Source organism: Rhagoletis pomonella, unplaced genomic scaffold (genome assembly GCF_013731165.1).
Source record: "Rhagoletis pomonella isolate Grant_MI unplaced genomic scaffold, Rhpom_1.0 Rhpom_scaffold_00756, whole genome shotgun sequence".
NCBI lineage: Eukaryota > Metazoa > Arthropoda > Insecta > Diptera > Tephritidae > Rhagoletis > Rhagoletis pomonella.
This window is the reverse complement of record NW_023459310.1, coordinates 10,371-30,320: the sequence shown is the minus strand read 5'-3', so window position 1 is coordinate 30,320 and position 19,950 is coordinate 10,371. Positions and strand designations below refer to the sequence as shown.

At 41.8% G+C, this 19,950-nt stretch overlaps 3 protein-coding genes across 4 annotated transcripts; 1 reads left to right on the top strand and 2 right to left on the bottom strand.

Moving 5' to 3' along the window:
* Positions 1-10,656: 10,656 nt before the first annotated feature.
* Positions 10,657-13,532, bottom strand: LOC118751524 (pre-mRNA-splicing factor ATP-dependent RNA helicase PRP16-like). Its single transcript, XM_036486355.1, has 3 exons — positions 12,049-13,532; positions 11,216-11,994; positions 10,657-11,153 (listed from the first exon to the last, which is right to left on the bottom strand). The coding sequence occupies exons 1-3, from the start codon at positions 13,203-13,205 to the stop codon at positions 10,927-10,929; spliced, it is 2,163 nt and encodes a 720-aa protein (XP_036342248.1). The 5' UTR covers positions 13,206-13,532; the 3' UTR covers positions 10,657-10,926.
* A 1,665-nt stretch (positions 13,533-15,197) lies between these two features.
* On the top strand, positions 15,198-17,037 carry LOC118751522 (zinc finger matrin-type protein 3-like). Of its 2 annotated transcripts, XR_004994540.1 has the most exons (2): positions 15,198-16,709; positions 16,749-17,037. XR_004994540.1 is itself a non-coding variant. In XM_036486353.1 (1 exon), the coding sequence occupies exon 1, from the start codon at positions 15,322-15,324 to the stop codon at positions 16,591-16,593; it is 1,272 nt and encodes a 423-aa protein (XP_036342246.1). In that variant the 5' UTR covers positions 15,198-15,321; the 3' UTR covers positions 16,594-16,818. The 2 variants fall into 2 exon arrangements, 1 of the variants encoding a protein (XP_036342246.1); XM_036486353.1 differs by having other exon boundaries at positions 15,198-16,818.
* Positions 17,038-17,662: 625 nt separating this feature from the next.
* Positions 17,663-19,418, bottom strand: LOC118751523 (small ubiquitin-related modifier 3-like). The gene is made up of 3 exons (XM_036486354.1): positions 19,262-19,418; positions 18,515-18,631; positions 17,663-18,443 (listed from the first exon to the last, which is right to left on the bottom strand). Exons 1-3 carry the CDS (start codon positions 19,277-19,279, stop codon positions 18,309-18,311), a joined length of 270 nt encoding a protein of 89 aa, XP_036342247.1. The 5' UTR covers positions 19,280-19,418; the 3' UTR covers positions 17,663-18,308.
* Positions 19,419-19,950: the final 532 nt, after the last annotated feature.

Below are 19,950 nucleotides of genomic sequence, written 5' to 3'. Positions count from 1 at the left end.
GTAAAAATTGTAAACCCTAACACGAAATAAACTTTAAAAGTTTGCCCCTATTTGTTTTTGTTGTGGTCTATGTACATAGAACTGTACATGTAGGTATAAATATCAGATATTTGTTAAGATACTACATTTTTGATTTTTAATTGTTTAAAAAACAAAGTCGATGTAGCTCATAATATTTGTTGCAGTTAAGCTTTAACAATAAATTTTTTTTCGGTTGAAGACCGTTGGCGTGGTAGCCAAGTAATTGTATACTTAATCCATAAAAAACATACATACATACATATAAATCTTACAACAATGCTAGTTGAAATCGATGTGATCTGTTTTGTTAATTGTAAAACATAAAGAAAATAAAAAAAAAACATTAAAAAAATCTGTTTCAGAAATACATACATACATGCATACACACATGCAAATATGCATAACTAAATACATGCATACGTATGCATGGATATATCATCTAGTAACACATAAAATGCGAATTTAATGTATCGCAGTATTTATTGCTTAAATTAAACGTTATAAAAATCATAAGAAATATCGTATTGTATTTGTAGAAACTGTAGATTAGCGCGTAAGTCTATAAAGCGATAAGCCGCTCGTATATATGAAAAGCTTATGATATTAAATTATATAAAAAACATTTTTTTTGCATCGAAATTTGAATAAAGGTTCGTTTTTTGACAACAATCATTCCGTGAAATTAATAAAAAATAAAAGTAAATATTTACAGCTCACATTTTTACTAAGTGGCCGCGCTTGTCCTCTGATTTATGGTGTGCGGCTTGATGTTTGTAACACAAATGAAAAGACTATTTGCAATTCTACGCCAACTCCGAACGGCAGATGATTTTTTGGGGGCAGAAACACACTGAATGATTTGCATTTGCCTGTCGATGGGCAGCCGCTATTAGAAAATACTTTTTCTATAATTAAAACTTGGGGATTGAGCCCGAATTCTACCGAATGGAAGTCCACACCTCTAACCACATGGCTAAGGTGGCCACGAATTGTTGATAAATAGCACACAAAATTTCACAGTTTCAGCTGAGTACATGAAGGAGCTATATCACAAAAACTAGTACCTGCACCATCGGTGGAATGGGAGATACATATGTATATGTACTTATGTATGTATAATGGGCCTTGTACAATTGATTTTAACGGTCTAAATGAAGGAGTTTTAAATAAAACCTCAAATCCGAACAAACAGTTGTTTCAGATATATGAGTTATACATAGTGGCCCGATCTGTAGCCGATTGTTCGTCTCTATGAGGAAAAGGTTCATAGCTAGGTTTAAAAACAGTTGGCACCGTGGCTCTCTCGTGCCAGTCGAAGCACTGTGGCTTCGATTACGGCAATCATAGGTCGATAGTTGTTGTTGTAGTTGCTGTAGCAGCTACTTAGCCCTGCCTATATCGGCTTGCCCCTTAATCGTTGCCGTTGTAGTAGTTGTTGTTGTAAAGGCTACAACAACCCCGCCCAGATCGGTTAGTCCCTCAATCGTTGTCGTTCAATTCAACTAACAAGAGACCCAAGAAAGGTGCAACTTCGATAGGGTCTGTTCATAAGGACAGAGGCGTTAGTTGAGTTCGGTTCTGTTGGCATCCGAAGAGATGTCTCGAGTCATGGGGTGTCTCTCCGCATGCCGGGCACTCGTTTGGCACATCTGCGTTTAACTTGCTCCGGGACGAGTTTAACCTTCTGCAGTAACCGGAGCGAAGTTGAGCTATTCAATCCCAAGATGGTCGGTTCTACGCTACCAGATTCACTCGGAGAACATACTCCGATTAAGGATCATCAACACAGCAGCAACCCCCCAATTTTTTAACATGGGAGCATAACCCGCAAGTCTGCTCCGTACACTACTGGTCCGCGCCGGCATAAAATAAAATCCTAGGCCCTGGATCTGTAGTGTTTGCCACCGCAACGTACACCGCTGCAACAACTGGTGCCATCCAAAGGCATGCTCAGAACTTCGGCATCACAGGTAGTGGAGTAACAATTTTGTTGCGTCGTGCTACAACAACCAACAACAAACTCGTAACACCACACAACCAACACCCGCCAAACCATCAACCAGTCGACAACCCCAAGCACGCAACCCAGGATATCCACCCAGGACAGATGGTTCTGCAGCGTCTGCACCAACGTGATAAGGTGCAACACAACATCGGTTAAGTGCAACGCATGCAACAACTCAGGCCTAATGCACCACCGAGAATGTAGTACTGGCTTAATTGCAGCCTGTTGCCCAGCCGCACCACAACACCCCGTGCCAGTGCCTCCAACAACACACACGCCGACGCAAGCACCAACGCCATCACCGGTGGCGACACCAGCGGCTAACCCACCCTGTCAGGGACCAGCACGTCAGGCCCCAAAGGCACCTCAGGCACAACCACCAGCACAGGCAGCACGCCCGTACTCACTCACCCCGCGCGTAACCATCACCAGACCACAATCAATGAAGTTGTTGCAATTTAATTGCAACGAACTTCAAAGTAAGATCGGTTAGATAGTCGGTTTCATGAGAAGGTATAAGATCTCAGTCACGGCGATCCAGTAGACCAAACTCCACTCCGGCTCGAGCCTCCAGAGTCAGAACGAGTTCAAAATAGTCCGAAGAGAAAGCCCCCGTGGCGTCGGAGGCGGAAACGCCTTCATATTGCATAACGCGGTTCAATACCGGCTCATTACCCCCCCGAACTGATACCAACGATACATTCATTGAATGTCAAGGCTTGGCCATCAGGCCAGGGGATATGGAGCTACAGATCGTCAAGGTGTACATATCATCCGCCACCAATTGCTCAGCTGGATACCACCCTAACATAAGGGCGCTATTAGAGGGTGTGAATCGGGAGTGCTAGGTGACTTCAATGCGCACTACGAACTCTGGCACTCCAATCTGGGCAACGGCCATCCGGGTAAATGCTCGCTGAGCAAATTGGCGAATCCACGTTCTGCACTGTGAACGACGATGTCCCACCAGGTTCGCGGGTGACTGCTATAGCTCACCAGATATAACAATAGCCAGCGGGGGTCTAATAAACTGCATTGGATGGCAACCAGTGCTCATGCTCGCATCAGACCACCTACCCATAGTAGTCGTTTTATTACATCCGAGAACCGTACATTCGCGGAATTCACCAATCGCAAATTCAATGCTCTTCCACTACCATCGTCTGCGCGCGTAGCAGAGCGCTATCTCAGCCAAAAACCGCCGGCGGAACGCGCAGACGTGCGTTATCGAATCCGCCAGGCTAATCCAGGGGATCCCCGTATAAGAGATCTCAATAGGGACATTAGAAACCTGGTCAACGAACACAAGCGGAACACGTGGAATGAGCATATAAAAACCTGCAATCTCACAAGCGGAGCCAGCAAACTGTGGTCCACAGTCAAGTCTCTCTCTAATCGGACGAAGCGTAAGGACAATGTTGCTCTCACCTACGGCACCACCATCACCGTCGGATCCGCGGTCGTGCGCGCGCTTCTTTAGCCGGCAATTCATTGCACACCCAGAGAGAGACAAAACCCGCCGCAGCGTGCTGCGTAAAGCACACAAACTCCGCCCCAGGACACACCACCGTGCTTTACCACCGAAGAGACGCAGGCAGCTGTCAACCACGCCAAGTCATCCAAGGCGTTAGGCCCAGACGGAGTTTCCATGCAGATGCTGAAAAAGCTAGGACCTGCGGGAGTCAATTACATGACCGCCGCTTTCAACTTGTCACTGTCCACCCTGATCATCCCCTAGATGTGGAAAATGGGTAGGATCATCCCCCTCCTTAAGCGAGGGAAGAAGGCGAACGCAGGATACTCGTACAGACCCATCTCCCTCCCTCCCTGCCTGACGAAGCATCTGAAGCTAGCCGAACACCAACATGGATTCCGAAAAATGCACAGCACGACAACAGCATTAAACACCATTACCACACAGGTCTGAACCAACGTCGACCCTATGATAGGACGGTCCTAGTCGCAGTGGACCTGTCGAAGGCATTCGACACGGTGAACCACGCGACCCTCTGCCAAGACGTCCTGGACTCCTCGCTTCCAGCTCGGACGAAACGGTGGATAACCAGCTATCGTGTGATCGTCAGTCATCAGTCAAATTCCGAAACGCCAAGTCCAAGCCTCGAAGAATTAAATAGGGGGTCCCTCAAGGCGGCGTACTCTCCCCGACACTGTTTAATCTCTACATGGCAAAACTCCCTCCGCCGCCAGCAGGAGTTAACTTGGTAAGCTACGCTGATAACTGCACTATAATGGCAACTGGCCCAAACATCGACAGACTTAGCGATCAAATAACCGACTATCTCACCGATCTTTCCAACTTCTTCACTGCAAGACGACTCCAAATCTCCGCCGCAAAATCCACAGCCACACTGTTTACAACCTGGACCAAGGAGATAGGGCTAGAACTGGACGTCTTCGTCGATGGCGCCAAAATACCGACGATTAATCACCCTAAAATCCTAGGAGTGACGTTCGATAGTCTTTTCTCCTTCTCCGCGCATGCTACAGCCACATGTAACAAACTCCGGGCTAGGAACAAAGTCCTCAAATCGCTAGCCGGCAGCACCTGGGGAGCCGACAAAGACACTCTGCTCGCGACTTACAAGGCAATTGGCCGGTCAGTGGCTAACTACGCGGCACCAGTGTGGACGGCAGGGACAAGCGACATCCGGTGGAGGAATCTCCAAATCTGCCAGAACGCAGCTCTACGTACGGCTACAGGCTGTCATCTCATGTCGTCCGAGCATCACCTCCATGAAGAAAGCCAGCATAACACCATGCTGTCGAAGCAATACCTCGTGGGTTGTCACCGAGAGAACCACCCCAACAACGCCTTGCTTCGAAACGAACCGCCCCACGACATGTGAGACGACACCTGCACGACTGGAAGACAGAAATTGAGCCGTACGTAGACCATCCATTCGACGCAGCAAGATACAGAGCCGCGCTCAACACCCTACACAGCGATGCGGTCAGAACGAGCCTCAGCACGCGCAATAACAACATCGTCTTAGGTGGTCGACCGCCACCCATAAATTTAGAGGAATCTAAACTGCCCAGAGAGACCAGGTGAACCCTAGTACAACTCCGTTCGGGATGGTGTCACCGACTTAACAGCTACCTCTACCGACTAAATGCACAAGTGGCAAACACCTGCCCCGCATGTGGGCAAGGTACCCATGACACCCAGCACCTCTTCACATGCACCTCCAACCCTTCGACCCTGGCACCAGAAGCGCTCTGGACCGCGCCTATCGACGCTGCCCGCTTTTTCGGCCTCAGGCTTACAAAGTCGGAGGATGAAGACGACGATATATGACAGAACCTGGGGGGTTGAGCACTGCTGCTACAAGACCAACAACAACGAAGCGTGACCACAGAGTCGAGATCCGAAGCGATGCTTGAGCTATTTTAGCCGACAGTTCGCACTGCATCCTCCGGCGGACAAAGCCAAACGTCAAGTGACTAGAAGGCTGCACAAACTGCCTCTTGTTTTTACCAGCGGCGAAGTGAGGGTAGCCACCGGGAACGCGAAAGCCTCCAATGCCATAGAACCCGACGGAATTTGCATGCTGATGCTGAAAATTTTAGGTCCTGCGGGAGTGGATTACTTAATCATTTGGAAAATGGAGAGAGTGGTCCCACTGCTCAAAGCGGGGAAACCGTCCAACAAAGGAGAGTCTTATCATCCGATAACCCTTTTTCCCCGGTAGAGAAGACACTAGAGGCCCTTCTACTCCCGCACTACACAAACCACCTGACCCCAGCAAGGCATCAGCATGGGTTCCGTAAAGTGCAGAACACAACAAAAAGACTTAACGCTATAAAGAAAGGTTCTAGTAGTGCTGGACCTGTCAAAGGCGTTTGAATTATCTGAGTAGTCGACATTCGTCGGTAATCTTTAGAGATCGAACTAGCAAACCGAGAAAAATTAAACAGGGGCACCACAGGGTGGTGTCCTATCCCCGGTATTGTTTAATTACTATATTTTAAAGCTCCCTCAACCACCAGAGGGAGTCTCTATTGTCTCTTACGCTGACGACTGCTCGATAATGGCATCTGGGAATGGAATTGATGACTTATGCTCGAAAGTTAACGGTTATATTTCCGAGCTTTCTCGCTTCTTCACTTCAAAGAGCCTAACCCTCTCCCTCACAAAATCCTCGACAACTTTATTCACCACCTGGACTAACCAATTCCGACGGTGAATAACCCAAACTCCTCGGAGTTACCTTCGACACCCTGCTCTCCTTCTCGACGCATACAACCGCAATTTTCAACAAAGTACAGAGCAGCGACAAGGTCCTCAAGTCGCTGGACGGCAGCACTTGGGGCAGAGACTAAGAAACGTTGTTGACAACATACAAGGCAATTGGCCGGCCGGTTCTAAATTATGCAGCGCCCGTGTGGTCGCCGGGAACGACTAGGACGCAGTGGGCGAGCTGCAGACTAGCCAGAACACCGCACTTCGGACTGCGACTGGATGCCTTCTGATGTCGCCCCAACACCACCTGCACGACGAGGCCCATATGCTCCACATTAAGGAGCATAACACAATGTTCTGTAAGCAGTTCCTAGTAGGGTGCCACAGACGCGGGCACCCGAACAGACAACTGCTCGCAGAAGAGCCCTCGTCAAGGCACGTTAGGCGGCATCTCTACAAACTGGAGGACGAAGTCCAGAGGTTCATAAAAAAACCTCTGGACCCAACTGCATACCAACAGGCCCTAAACGGCATTCACAGGAGTCGGACTCGGGTTATATAGACTCTCGACCCGTGAATGCCGTTCTGGGCACACAACCACCGGACATGGACGGGACAGAACTTTGCCAGCCTCGGGAGGCCCGCACCACAATAGCCCAATTTCGCTCTGGCTATTGCAGCAGGCTGAACTCATAGCTGAACAGAATAAATGAAAATGTGACCATCCAGTGTGCGGCATGTGGAGAGTCGCCACATGATTCACAGCACCTCTTCGCATGCCCCCAAAACCCCGCCCAGCTAACGCCTCTGTCCTTACGGACAACCCTTGTTGAAGTTGCGCGCGGGGTTTAGTAGCCGCTACAACAACAACCTACAGGTTAACGCCGACACCGAACGGCGATTGTATTATTATGAGAAGCTGGCAGAATTGCACTCGCGAGATTTTCCATTGCCTGCCGAGGGGCGACCGCTGTTAAGAAAAAACCTTTTTTCTATATTTTTTTGCGATGTTGCTTTGACCAGGGCTTGAACCCAGGGCCTGGAAGCGCGCACTGCTTACCACTACACCACAGTAGCCACAATTTCTATAATTGTTAGTAAAACAAAAATAGATAAATAACATATGTATGTATGTATTTGGCTCTTATAAATTTTTGTGTTTGGCCGAACTTGTTCACCAATTTATTTGCTGCATTTTTTAGTTCTAATTTTGTAGATGATAACCCTACTGTGGATTTTAGTTTCTCTGCTAGTGTGAGTTCTACTAATTTTGGCTCCCTTAGACTTTCGTCTGACGATATTGCTAATGGCATTTTAAATCTATCAGCTTCTGCAAAACAAAATATTGATGGGCTCTCTTCAAGCTTTATAAAGAAGTGCCCTTCTTTGATCTCTCCTTTAAAAATTATTTTCAATAGGTCTCTAGCCCATGATAAAAACATAGCAAGGTAGAACCGTTCTCTCAATTTGTCGGCCATGATTTTTTTTTGAAGTTTGCCAACATTTTAAAATCATATAAAAGTGAAAATAAAAAATTGAAATTGTTCGAAATTGTTGTTGCTTGAGATTGAAAATGAAAATGTGTGTGTGAGTTTGTGAGTAAATTTAAAAATTAAATTGTTTGGAAACGTCAAGAATTTTAAAAGTGACTCTCAGCGGTTCTACCTTACTATATTTTTATCATGCTCTAGCCTCCGGTATTTTTTATGATGAATTGAATTTGACTTCAATTTACCTATTCTTAAAAGTGCCAGCAAAAGTGATGTCTGTAATTACAGACCCATTTCGAAACTTTCAACAATTTCCAAACTTTCTGAAGTTATCGTCAAGGAGAAAATGTATTTCGCAACAAAAAGTCTAGTCTCACCCAATAAACATAGTTTCGTCCCCAACCGATCTACGGTTACTAATCTAGGCGTCTTTAGTGAGTATTGTTTTGCTGCTATCTCGAACGGTTTCCAAGTCGACTGCATTTACACTGATCATGCCAAAGCATTTGATAAAGTTTCGCACAGTTTGTTGGTCAGTAAGCTAGCCTCACTGGGTTTCCACTCAGTATTTTTGCAATGGACCACATCTTATTTGTCGGATAGGAGCTGTGTGGTTGTTGTTGTTGTTGTTGTAGCGGCTACAACAACCCCGCCCAGATCGGTTGGTATCTCAGTCGTTGTCGTCAAGTTCCACTAACGGCAACCCTAGGAAGCGTGCAGCTTCTGTGGGATTTGTCCACAGGGACAAGGCCGTTAGGGTTGTCGGGTTTTCCGGGCATGCGAAGAGATGTTTCGAGCCATGTGGGGTCTCTCCGCATGCCGGACACTCATTCGGCACATCCTCATTCAACCTACTCAAGTAGGAGTTCAACCTGCTGCAGTAGCCGGAGCGAAGTTGTGCGAGTGTAGTGCGTGTCTCCCGAGGCAGATGAAGCTCTGTCTCGTCTATGTCCGGGGGTGGTATGCCTAGAACGGCATTCACAGGTCTAGAGTCTACATAACTCGAGACTGAGTCCCTGTGAATGCCGTTCAGGGCCTGTCTGTACGCTGTCGGGTCCAGAGGTTGTTTAATGAACCTCTGGACTTCGTCCGTCAGTTCATATAGATGCCTCCTGACGTTCCTTGGCGAGGGCTCCTCTGCAAGCCGCTGTCTGCTTGGGTGGCCACTTCTGTGGCTCCCGATCAGGAACTGCTTGCAGAGCATTATATTATGCTCCTTAACTGGGAGCATTTGCGCCTCGCCGTGCAGGTGGTGTTCAGGCGACATCAAGAGGCATCCCGTCGCTGTCCTAAGTGTGGTCTCTGTTAATGGTTGTTCTTCGGAATCTTTCATTGCCTCATCGGGGGTTCCTCAAGGTAGCATTTTAGGTCCCTTACTCTTTGTATTATTTATAAATGATGTGAGTTCTTGTTTTTCATTTGCTAAATTTTTGCTGTATGCTGACGATTTAAAAATTCTAAGTTAGAATATGCTTCTTTTATCCACTCAAACCTAATTAATAGGATTGAAAGGGTTCAAAAGGTTTTTCTTAAATTTGCCCTCAGAAATCTTAACTTCAGCGAGCCTATTCCATCGTATAAGTCTCGTTTGCTATTAATAGACCTTAAATCTCTGGAATCCAGAAGATTTTATCTATCTCTAACTTTTACGTTTAACTTAATAAATGGTGTGATCGATTGCCCTACGCTCCTAGAGCAGGTCAACTTCAATGTTCCTCTAAGGAATCTTCGCAATCCTCTGCCGTTTTAGGGAGGAAATTGTAAAACGGAGTATGCCAGAAATGCTCCTATTTCAAGAGCTTTAAACGAATTCAACACGATCTCGAATTCTATCGAACTGGATTTTTCTCTTCCAAAAAGTTTATTTATTTTATCTTTGATCTCGAACACGTATCGTCTAAGTACCTAATTTTTATCTCTAGTCTGTAAGGAACGTCTGTTTCATATGACTGCAATAAATTACAATTACAATTACAATTTGTGGTGTGGGTATTGATGTTGTTAAATCAAATGAGGGGCCTTCAGCTTAGAACCAACGCCGAACGGCATATTGTTTTTGTGAGACGCTTTTTCATGGCAGAAATTCACTCGGCCATTTGCCATTGACTGCCGAGGGGCGACTGCTTTTAGAAAAGCCGACCCGAGCGGGGTTTAGTAGCCGCCACAACAACAACAACAAAGGCTTTGTAAGTGAAACGTACCAGCAATCGAACCTGAATCCTACCGAAGGACAGTACGCACCTCTAACCACTCGTTTGGTATTAAAAACATGCAGATGAATAAATTTTGTACCCAACGCTTTCCTATTTGTGGTATTTTTTTGCACATTGTTAGTAGAGACATTTTACTTAAAAACGGGGTAAAGCATAGATATGCAGTGTTTCCATCAAGAATTTTAAAGCCATAAGTAGCAAAAAGCACTCTCCACAAAACGATAAGGCTTATCAACGAGCAGTTTTATTACAAACAATTGGATAATATGCTGGAATCCATACAACTCAACGATCAGGCCTTGAATTCAAGAACAGTATTTGACTTTATGAAGTAAGAATGGGCACTACTACATTCCAAATAGTACACTGATGTGGCATTCACATCATTTAAGGAACCATGTTTGGGTAAAACAATAATATTATTAGACTATTAATCAATTAAGGCGACATACCCTCTTTCCAACCGACCTCAACATTCACAATGAAAGTGAACAACTGAATAACTTCAGCTCTAACAAATATACTACAACGAAACAACCATCCACCTTTTATCGATCCATAAAAAAAAGATGGAACAACGCATATCAACGCCATTTATGGCGAGTTTAGTAATCTGTTAGGTTATGCTGGCTGACCGTAAGGGTTTCACATAGTAGTCTGTTAGTCTGAACATATTCTCGTGAAGCATATTAATTGTATGATTAAATCACATAAAAATTGTTATTTTTAATTAAATATTTGTATTGTTAAACGTGCAAAATGTTCCCGTGTCAATTTTATTTACCGGTTAAAACATTTTTTTTAAGCGCAGAATTGACCTGTTAAAGGCAATAAACACCTAAGGCTTAATGCCATAAAAAATACGCACATAAGAGGCGGTAGGCAAAGAAATATCTCAGTATTAGAGATTATTGTCTAATAATGGCTCGAATATAAAACTTAATTACTGTAAATAAATTGACATCAAATGTTGAAGGGCCTAATCACACTACACTATAGGCAAGTGAAAATGTATAAAACACTCACCTCACGTAATAATCCGAAAAGCACATCAGTAGATAATGAACGTTCATGCGCTTCATCCATTATAATGGCCGAATAGCCATCTAAATCGGGATCCCGTAAACTTTCACGCAATAAAATACCATCAGTCATGTATTTGATTACAGTCTTTTCGGAAGTGCAATCTTCGAATCGTATAGCATAACCGACTTCGTCACCTGTAAAGAAGCAGCAATTTCAGTAGCAACAAAGGGATATATAAACACAATTTTTATCTTACCCAACTTAGTACCCATTTCATCGGAAACACGCTTCGCCACAGACATGGCTGCGACACGACGAGGCTGTGTACAACCTATCATGCCAAAATTGCTGTAACCATCTTCATGTAAATATTGAGTCAACTGCGTTGTTTTGCCGCTGCCTGTTTCTCCAACAATAATCACTACAGAGTTCTCTCTGATTACATTCAACAGCTCTTGGCGCACAGCGAATACAGGCAAAAATCTACGCTGCTCTAAAATGGTCTTTTTGCGTGCAAAATCACTCATCCCACCAGAATCTTGATCGCGCATATGTTCAGCGAATTTCTGGTCTTTTCGATAATCTGCTGTATCGGTATCCTTGTCGAATTTGGCATCTTCTTCGTCAATCTTCTTTTCAATACCCATGATATTACCCAATTTGGTACCACTCAATTCCCAATGCTTCTTTTGCGCTTTTCGACGTTCTTTTTGCTCGCGATACACACGTACCAGAGCGCTGCCTTTGCGCGCAATCAATGCCATATCTGAGGTGGGATCTTTAACGGGTATAACCGGTTCGGGTTGTTTAGTGAACACGATTCGCCCGTCGAGGAATGGTGGTATAATGTGGTGCACCAACAGATGAACGCGCTCCAATGCTTCCTCATCGAAATCTTCATTTACGTTGATGGACATAACAACGCCGGAAGTAAGCATACGATTACGCTCCCATAATTCGTTATCTTTGTTAATTTGCCGTTGTTGTGCACTAATACGTTTGGTCCGCTTTTGTTCAATTATTTCTTCTCGTTTTCTGTAAGGAAGATATTCATTAGTTAAAATTAAACTAATATAAATTTTAAATTACTTGAAATATTCCGCATTGGCCCCTGTGAAAGGATTATTTTCGTCATCATATCCTTCATCAATATTATACCATTCACGATCTAGTCGGCGCTGCTCTTCTTCCCATAGATCACGGTCCTCTTCACTTTCACCCCACGGTTGGCGATTGCTTCGTCCAGTTGCGGGTGTCGCACCAGATCGTTTGCGGTCATTGGCCCATGCATTATAGTTATGGGCAGGTGTTGGTCTCGGTGTATCATCTTCACGTTCGTGACGAGAACGACTACGTGAACTACTTGTACCAATACCGCTAGTATTGCTGCTTCTTGTCGACGAATCGGGGCGATCTGAACTAGCATATGATTTAGGTGTAGGAAAGTCCCAGGATGATTTCTTTGATTGTGAAGGTCGGTCGGTGTCATCATCATCCCATGCACTGCCACTCACAGATATGTTCATCGGTGTTTGAGGCTCATCCTTAAATCTTGGTGTGCGCTCGCCGCTACGAACGGATGTTGCATCACCACGATTAGTTCTTTCAGAATCATTTTTACTGCGATCATGGCGATCTCTGTCTCTATTTCTGTCCCTATCACGATCCCTATCTCTTTCCCTATCACGTATGTATGCATACCGGTCTCTATCGCGTCGGCGTTCTCGATCTCGATCGCGATCACGACTAGATGAGCTTGAAGATGAACGATCTCTAGAATCATTTTTACTGTACTCACGAGTGGAATAGCGCATGCCTCCTTTAGTAGTGCGCTCTCGATCCCGCTTAACATGCTCACGCAAACGCTCCCGAGCCTCTTCTGACACACCCCCCGTATGTGATGGTGTTTCTACTTTAGGTTCCCGCAGTTGCCTATTCATTTTGTGAACGCTACTGGTATCGGGCTTTTTGAAAGCAAATTCATCGCCAATAGATGTAGCGGAAACACCACCCTTACGTTCATCATCTTCATCGTTCTCATTATCTTTGAAGGATATTAAACGTTGTGCCTCCTCACGTTCTCTACGTCGCTGAGCAGCTAAACGATCCAAACCCAGTATAGACGGCTTTGGTAGTATGAATTTGCTATCGCTGCCTTCCTCTTTTTGTTTCTTAATAATCAATCCGCCACGAACGTTGCCAGAGGAACCTTCCAGTCGGTGCACACCAGCATCGTCATCCTCCATTTTAGTTAATTCTTTTAGAACAAATAATTTAATCAGTCGGGTTACAATTTAATTTACGATCACTTGATTGTAAAACGTTTATTCATTTTTGTTTGTGGGACACTGCTTGCAGTCAGCTGTTTATGACAACCCAATAAATAAAACAGCGTTGCATTTTCTGCGCCACAGTATGTAGAAATAGTGAGGGTCTCACACCCATTTCGGAAGTTTTGGAAAAGTGTTAGTTGGTACTCGGTAATTTTATCAACTGTGAACATCCTTTTCACCAGCTGGGGCTGAATTCGGTATCTAGTTGTGTTTGTTTACAAATTATCCAGTAACTTACCAGCAACTCTCCAGTAACTGTTTTCGCTCTCATAGAAAAAATTTCCATAAAAGTACGCGAACGCAAATCCAGTCATATTTTGCGAGCTTCATGAACAGCTGATAACATGGTTGTTTATTTGCAGCAAACTCCTGATAAAACAATATATTATATATTTAAATAGGTTTAGTTTGTGAATTTCATCAATAAAAACCCACAAGCAGTTTCCTTATTAGTTTAAATTTCATCCAGCAATATTCGATCAAAGAACGTAGATATCTACGTAAACCCTTAAAGCTCGTAAATTTACGAGCGTCGTAAAAGAACTGTCAAAATTTGTATGGAGTTCTATTTATGAGCCCCTTCTAAAATTAAGAGGCAAATTTGATGCGCAAACGACCTCGTTAACTTCGATGTTGCCGAGGGGTCGAAATTTGTATACTAAAATATATGACAAAATATTGGAAATTAATGAAAAAATAATAAGCAAATAAAATGAATGAATATCATTTAAGACGAGAGTCTACGCAACAAAAAATGTTTCAAAAAATCCTGGTTGATCTGTCAAACAGTCACTTTACGCACCTATTTACATGAACGAAAAACACAAGATCACACATTCCCGAAAGAAAGAAAAAAGTTATTTTCTAGCTGTTGAAATCTCGACGCCATCTTTGTTGTTAGAAGTAAACAAAGAAGAGAACAAAAAAAAACCGCGTAATTGTTGAACGCATGAATAATCATTTTTATTATGCAAATTCTTCTATAAGTCATGTCGTTGTGTTAAATTATTCTTTACCTAATGTGTGCACACGTTGTCACAAGCGAAAATTAAGAAAATTGCAGTAAAAAGCCACCATCAAATTGTAAACAACGAACAAATGTAAACAAACGGCTAATGTCAAAGTCGCCCAACTTTTTTCCTAAATGCGATTATAACGGGCTACTAAGAAAAGGCGTGATCTTGTATTTTTGGTTCATGCCTATTTACACCTTTTCACAAAGGTGGTGTTCCATTAAAAGCCTCGTAAACTTACGAGTTGTACACAGTTTATCAACTTAAGTCATCGTTTTATAAATTATTAGACCACTAAACTAGTGCTTATGTTATGCAATGTTTTAATCTAGTAGTCAAAGTTCAAAAGCGGCATATTACATATAAAAAGTAATGTTGCTTCCGTTTCTCCCAAGAGGTGATTTCTTAGAGGCTCGTATATAAGCCCGGCTGCACGGAACAGTTGCTCAATTACAACTACGTAAATATGAATAGCACTGAAATTTTTTACAGGTCATCGCAAAAAGAAGATAAAGTGCAAACGTTAACAAAAAATACATAACATATTCATAACATAACATATTTCTACTTTCTACGACATGCAGCAGCGGTCGAGAGTTTTTTTTTGCCAGTAATACTAAACAACCTTTGACATATGTATTTGCGTTACGCTACGATTGTGTGCTTAATGGGCATTAAATGCGCACTACACATTCGCATTCGGAAAATATTCATATCATTTGATGCGAAAGTCGATGCGAATGTGTAAAATGTTGCGAATCATTTGAATAACGAATGCGAATACAAATATTCGCAACATCCCTGCTTCATATATGCGCAATGATTCGAATGCTTAATTTTTCTGGCGATTTGACTCAGTCGTACATGACTGGTACTCAAAGCGTCTAGGCCAAGTTTTTACTTGGCAACTCTATTATTTTCCTTCAAAATACTTGGGCCTGTGCTGCAATTGCATATTTTAGAAAAGTTAAAAATTAAAAAATTCTTGGATAACACCGCTACTACAAAAGTTCAATATGAGCTACGATTTCTTGGCTGGCTATCATATTCCTACAATTCAGCATGGTGTAGTGGCCCCAATGTCCGCAATTCCATCTCACGATGGAACGCACCAGCAGAATCAGCAACAAGCTGTGGATATTTATAATCAATATCAAAATATTAATCGATACATTCCCCCAGGTTTGCAAGGAACTAATTACATACCACCCTTGCCGTCAAAGCCTCAGAAGCGTAAATACGATTCAGGTCCGGGTAGATCAAAGCTGGACCCCCTGGCAGAAACTACATTAGATGGTAAACTTGTAATATTTCACGGTCGAGATACTAGTTATCCAGATGAGTTGAATAAGTTGATACATCCACTGCATTGTTCTCTATGTGATGTGCAAATGAATTCCTCAAAAAGTGCTAAGGATCATTATGAATCCAAACAGCATGATCGTCATATAACAACTTGGCTAAATAAGAATTTTGTAGATAAGGGGCAAACAGCACCCATAGTTAAGAGGTTCATTAAGGATGGCCCAACCGGAACAGATATTTATCATTGCGAAATATGCGACTTGAAATTTGGATCATTGGCACATGCCAGTCAGCATTACTCAGGCCGTAAGCATAAACTTGTCGCCAGCAAAGTCTCCCAACCTTCTGGAGCTGGCTTTTACAATACCGAAAATAAATGGGTTCGTACGGGAACCAAATATGTGCCCAAAATCGAAAATGATGGACGCTTTGGTATTGGGAGTTTGTTCCAGGCTTACCCGGACGCGTCTGATGAAGGAGCTGCACCTGATACGACTACACCCACAGATAACGTTGCCAAAACTGCTATTAGTCCAGATGGCCATGTTAAGCTTATTGCTGCTGGGCCAACTTCTAAAAAAGTTGTGGCAACATCGTCATATTGTGAGATATGTAAGGTACATGCAACTTCTGAGGGGCAGATGACAATGCATTTGGAAGGCGTAAAACACAAGAAAAAACTAAAATCTCTAAGTTTGGAAGAATCTATTGCACAGGCAAAACCTGTTTCAATTACGCCAGTTGCAACCAATTCCTCTGATACGATATTAGAAAGCCTAAAGCAAAGCAATCCAACCGCTGATTTGTCTATGTACCGGACTCCAAGTGGCTCTTATTACTGTGAGTGTTGTAATATATCCATGTGTCATGTCGCTGGTTTACAACAACATCTGATCGGCAAGAAGCATTTAAAAAAAGTAAACGAAGTTAAAGAGAAGGCAAAGAACGAAGCAGCAAAAATTAAGAACGAAGCTAAGGCATAAGCTGAGAAAAGGAATCAATTGAAGATACAATAAATGGATATTCTCTTAGCGATATTTCGCATTATATAACTATATACATAAGCGCTTTGAACATTGTGCATTCTAATTTCGAATACATATATCACGATCAAAAATGTTAATAACATGATGAAAAAGCGTTCATAAACTATAGCAAAAAATGATGTAAAGGATCTTTTTAGGCATGTTGGTATAGTATCAATTGAATGTACTATGATGGAATTTATAATGTCAGCTAATGTATCCCCGGCACATATTGTAACAATACTAAGTACATACATTAGAATGGAAACATATATGTCTATCCCTAAATATACATCCATACTTATGTATCTATTTACATATATACCCAAGTATACATATATATGAAATAATAAATACTTGAAACAAAAGGCTAAATAAAATAAAATTAAAAGCCTAATATGTATTAGCAATACTTATCTTATCATTACATTGATTGGTACCGGCTTTTTGACCAGCGGCGTTAAGTTTTCAAACAAGTTTGCTCTTATTATTAGAAATATTTCTGAACGAGTATGAGAAGTATTGGAGTGGTAGTTGATCTATATTTTTAAGGTTGTGAAATTTCGAAAACGGCCTTAAGTTTATTTGATGTATGTATTATCCATTTAAAAATACGTTTTTGCCTACAAAATCCTCTTCACTATACCTAAACTAGTGGGACCACTAAATATGTTAGGTTAGCAGAAAAAAATAGCTCAAGTGCTCGCCAGGTGGCGCGGCCACTCGGTTCTCGAAAATTCTTGGATGCATGTTTTGTTACAACTGTACAAATGGTACTGTGCAGTGAGTCACAGCTGCACAGTGGGTCAATTTGATAGCTATTTTGTCAACTACAACTCTTGCTTCTCGAAAATTGGCGGATGCATGCTTTATTGCAACTGTACAAACGTTACAAAGCAAAGAGTTACAGCCGTACAGTGCATTAATTTGATCATAATCTAATTTGCAAATATGTATCAACCACCATCCCTGTATTCTCAAAAGCGCAGAAGCCTTCAAACATTGGTATCAAAGCAAACACATTTTATTTGTCTATACTCATATATTTCTTCTGCTTTATTTGTTAATACAGTTTTACGACCTAAAATTTTACTTATGTAAATTAAACCTGCCGTTTGCCCATCTCCGCACACCAATTTCTCGCCAAAGCAAAACTTGAATTATGGTCAAAACACTGTGAGGTTCCATACCGCTCGCGCTTACTGCAACTCTTTCAGAAATGTTATTTCAATGAACAATGAAAAAGAAGTGGTCTATCTAATATTAAATGCTTTCTTTAGTTTTCATTCATAAATTAAAATTAATTCCATACAAACTGCTTATAAAATAGTGTAAAGTTAAAGTATTGGAAAATGTAAAATTTATAATAATGGATTAGCGATCCATTTAGTTGCAAGCAATCTTGAGCGGCTTTTGTTATCGACTCGCACACGATCAACAAACTCCTCGTATAAACAAGCTGAAATTTTAGATTTTCGCCGATTTATTTTGGAACAGCACTTTCTCTTCGTACATGAGGGTTTTACTGTCACCATAGTAATTACTTCAGCATATTTTGGATGATACTTATTTTAACTTCTTATCATCTTTGTGTGTACTTTGTTTTTTGTTTTAAAATGATTTCTTTAATGTTTAAGTGATTTTATTATAGATTTTCTTGGTTAATTTCAAAATTAATTTCGACCTCCCGTCTGCTGTTGGTACACTTCGATAGTGTCACCCTCCTCCATCTCCAATGATGTTGGTGTATCATTTTCGTTTATTGGCTGGCCATCGAAGCGAAACCGTACTACTTGCATGGATAAACCCTACATACAAAATGAATGAAGGAGTTTTAGAATTTTGCCATAAACATGTATTTTATAAATTCAAAATTTACCGCTCTGTCACAATAAGCGTTCATAAGCTTTCTCAAAGGTGTATGTTTTTTAATTTTGAATTGGACAACAGCATTGTCTTGACCCAAAACTTTCAGATTGATGTGCTCTGTTTCACCCTGCAAATGAAAGAAAGATAAAAAATAAATAAGTTATGTGAATTAACATGATTTGTACTCTATATAATACATCAGTTTCATCAGATAAGCATTTTTCACAATTTTTTTAAAGATTTGCTCCACTGTGCGACGGCACAAAGCGCATGGAATTTTATGCTGTGGAATCGATCAAGGAATATACCTCCCTAAACCATAGATTGCAAATTAGGGGTACCACTAATTTTTGCAATCGCCTTCTCTAAATTGTCTAGCTGTTCAAAATGCTTGCACGTCGGCGAACAAACAAGCGCTAAAAAAAAAATCATATTTAAGGTTATGTTGAGGCCAATGCTACTGAAGACCGAAAATTCATAGTTAATTAAACCGAGTATCGTGTTTCTACGTGTAATATGGCACTAAAAATATGTTCCATAATAAACATTTGAAAATTGAATGTCCATATTTTCTTCGCCACAAGCAGTCAATTTCGGTTTCACCGCGCCATGTTGTCGGCGTCATAAATTTTTTGCTTCTTCGCTGTATAGCTTGCACACACACACTTTCAGCAGGTTCCACTTTGTTTCTTGCTTTTTAGCGATAATTACGTACATTTTTGCATTTTTTCTATCTTGAACTCTTACACCGACTTACCTTCTTTTCGTCAGACATATTTGCTGCTTAGTTTTTTACTTAGTTGCAGGTAAATATAGATAAAATCTAAAAATCGCCGATGCCGCACTCCGCTAAATTATTAGATGCAAATTTTCGCTGTTTCCTCCTTCCTCTTTCGATCTTAATGAAGTAGTGAAAAATGCCGACCATACAACGATGTGAAAGGGCCGAAGAAGCGCGAACGACGCCACCAGGGTTGCTATATTCTACTACGTTTAATTGCAGACATGGCGATACAGAGTTACCTGATTGTTAAAAATTCCGGTTGTAATTGCACAAAACTTCGAAATTTAAGTTCACCCTTTCAATAATTGTTATTTTTTTAATTTGGGTATTCACAAGGGTGTCGTAAGTGTCTTATTGTTGTATGTCGTAAAGTTTAAAAGCTTAAATAAATGTTTAGAGGACTTGAAACCACAGCCAACTTTTTTGTAGCATTGTGAAAATTCATAAAATGACTTTTTAGGGCCCTTGTAAACCCCCTTGATATATTTTTAGACGTTTAAAGTTTACGACATACAACAATACGACACTTACGACATCGTTGTGAATACATCAAATATCTACAAAGGCATTTTAAATTAAAATACTTCTTTTTTTTCAATACATCGGGACTTATTTTCATTTATACCAGGGCGAATTTACACAAGGAGTGCCAAAAGTCAATA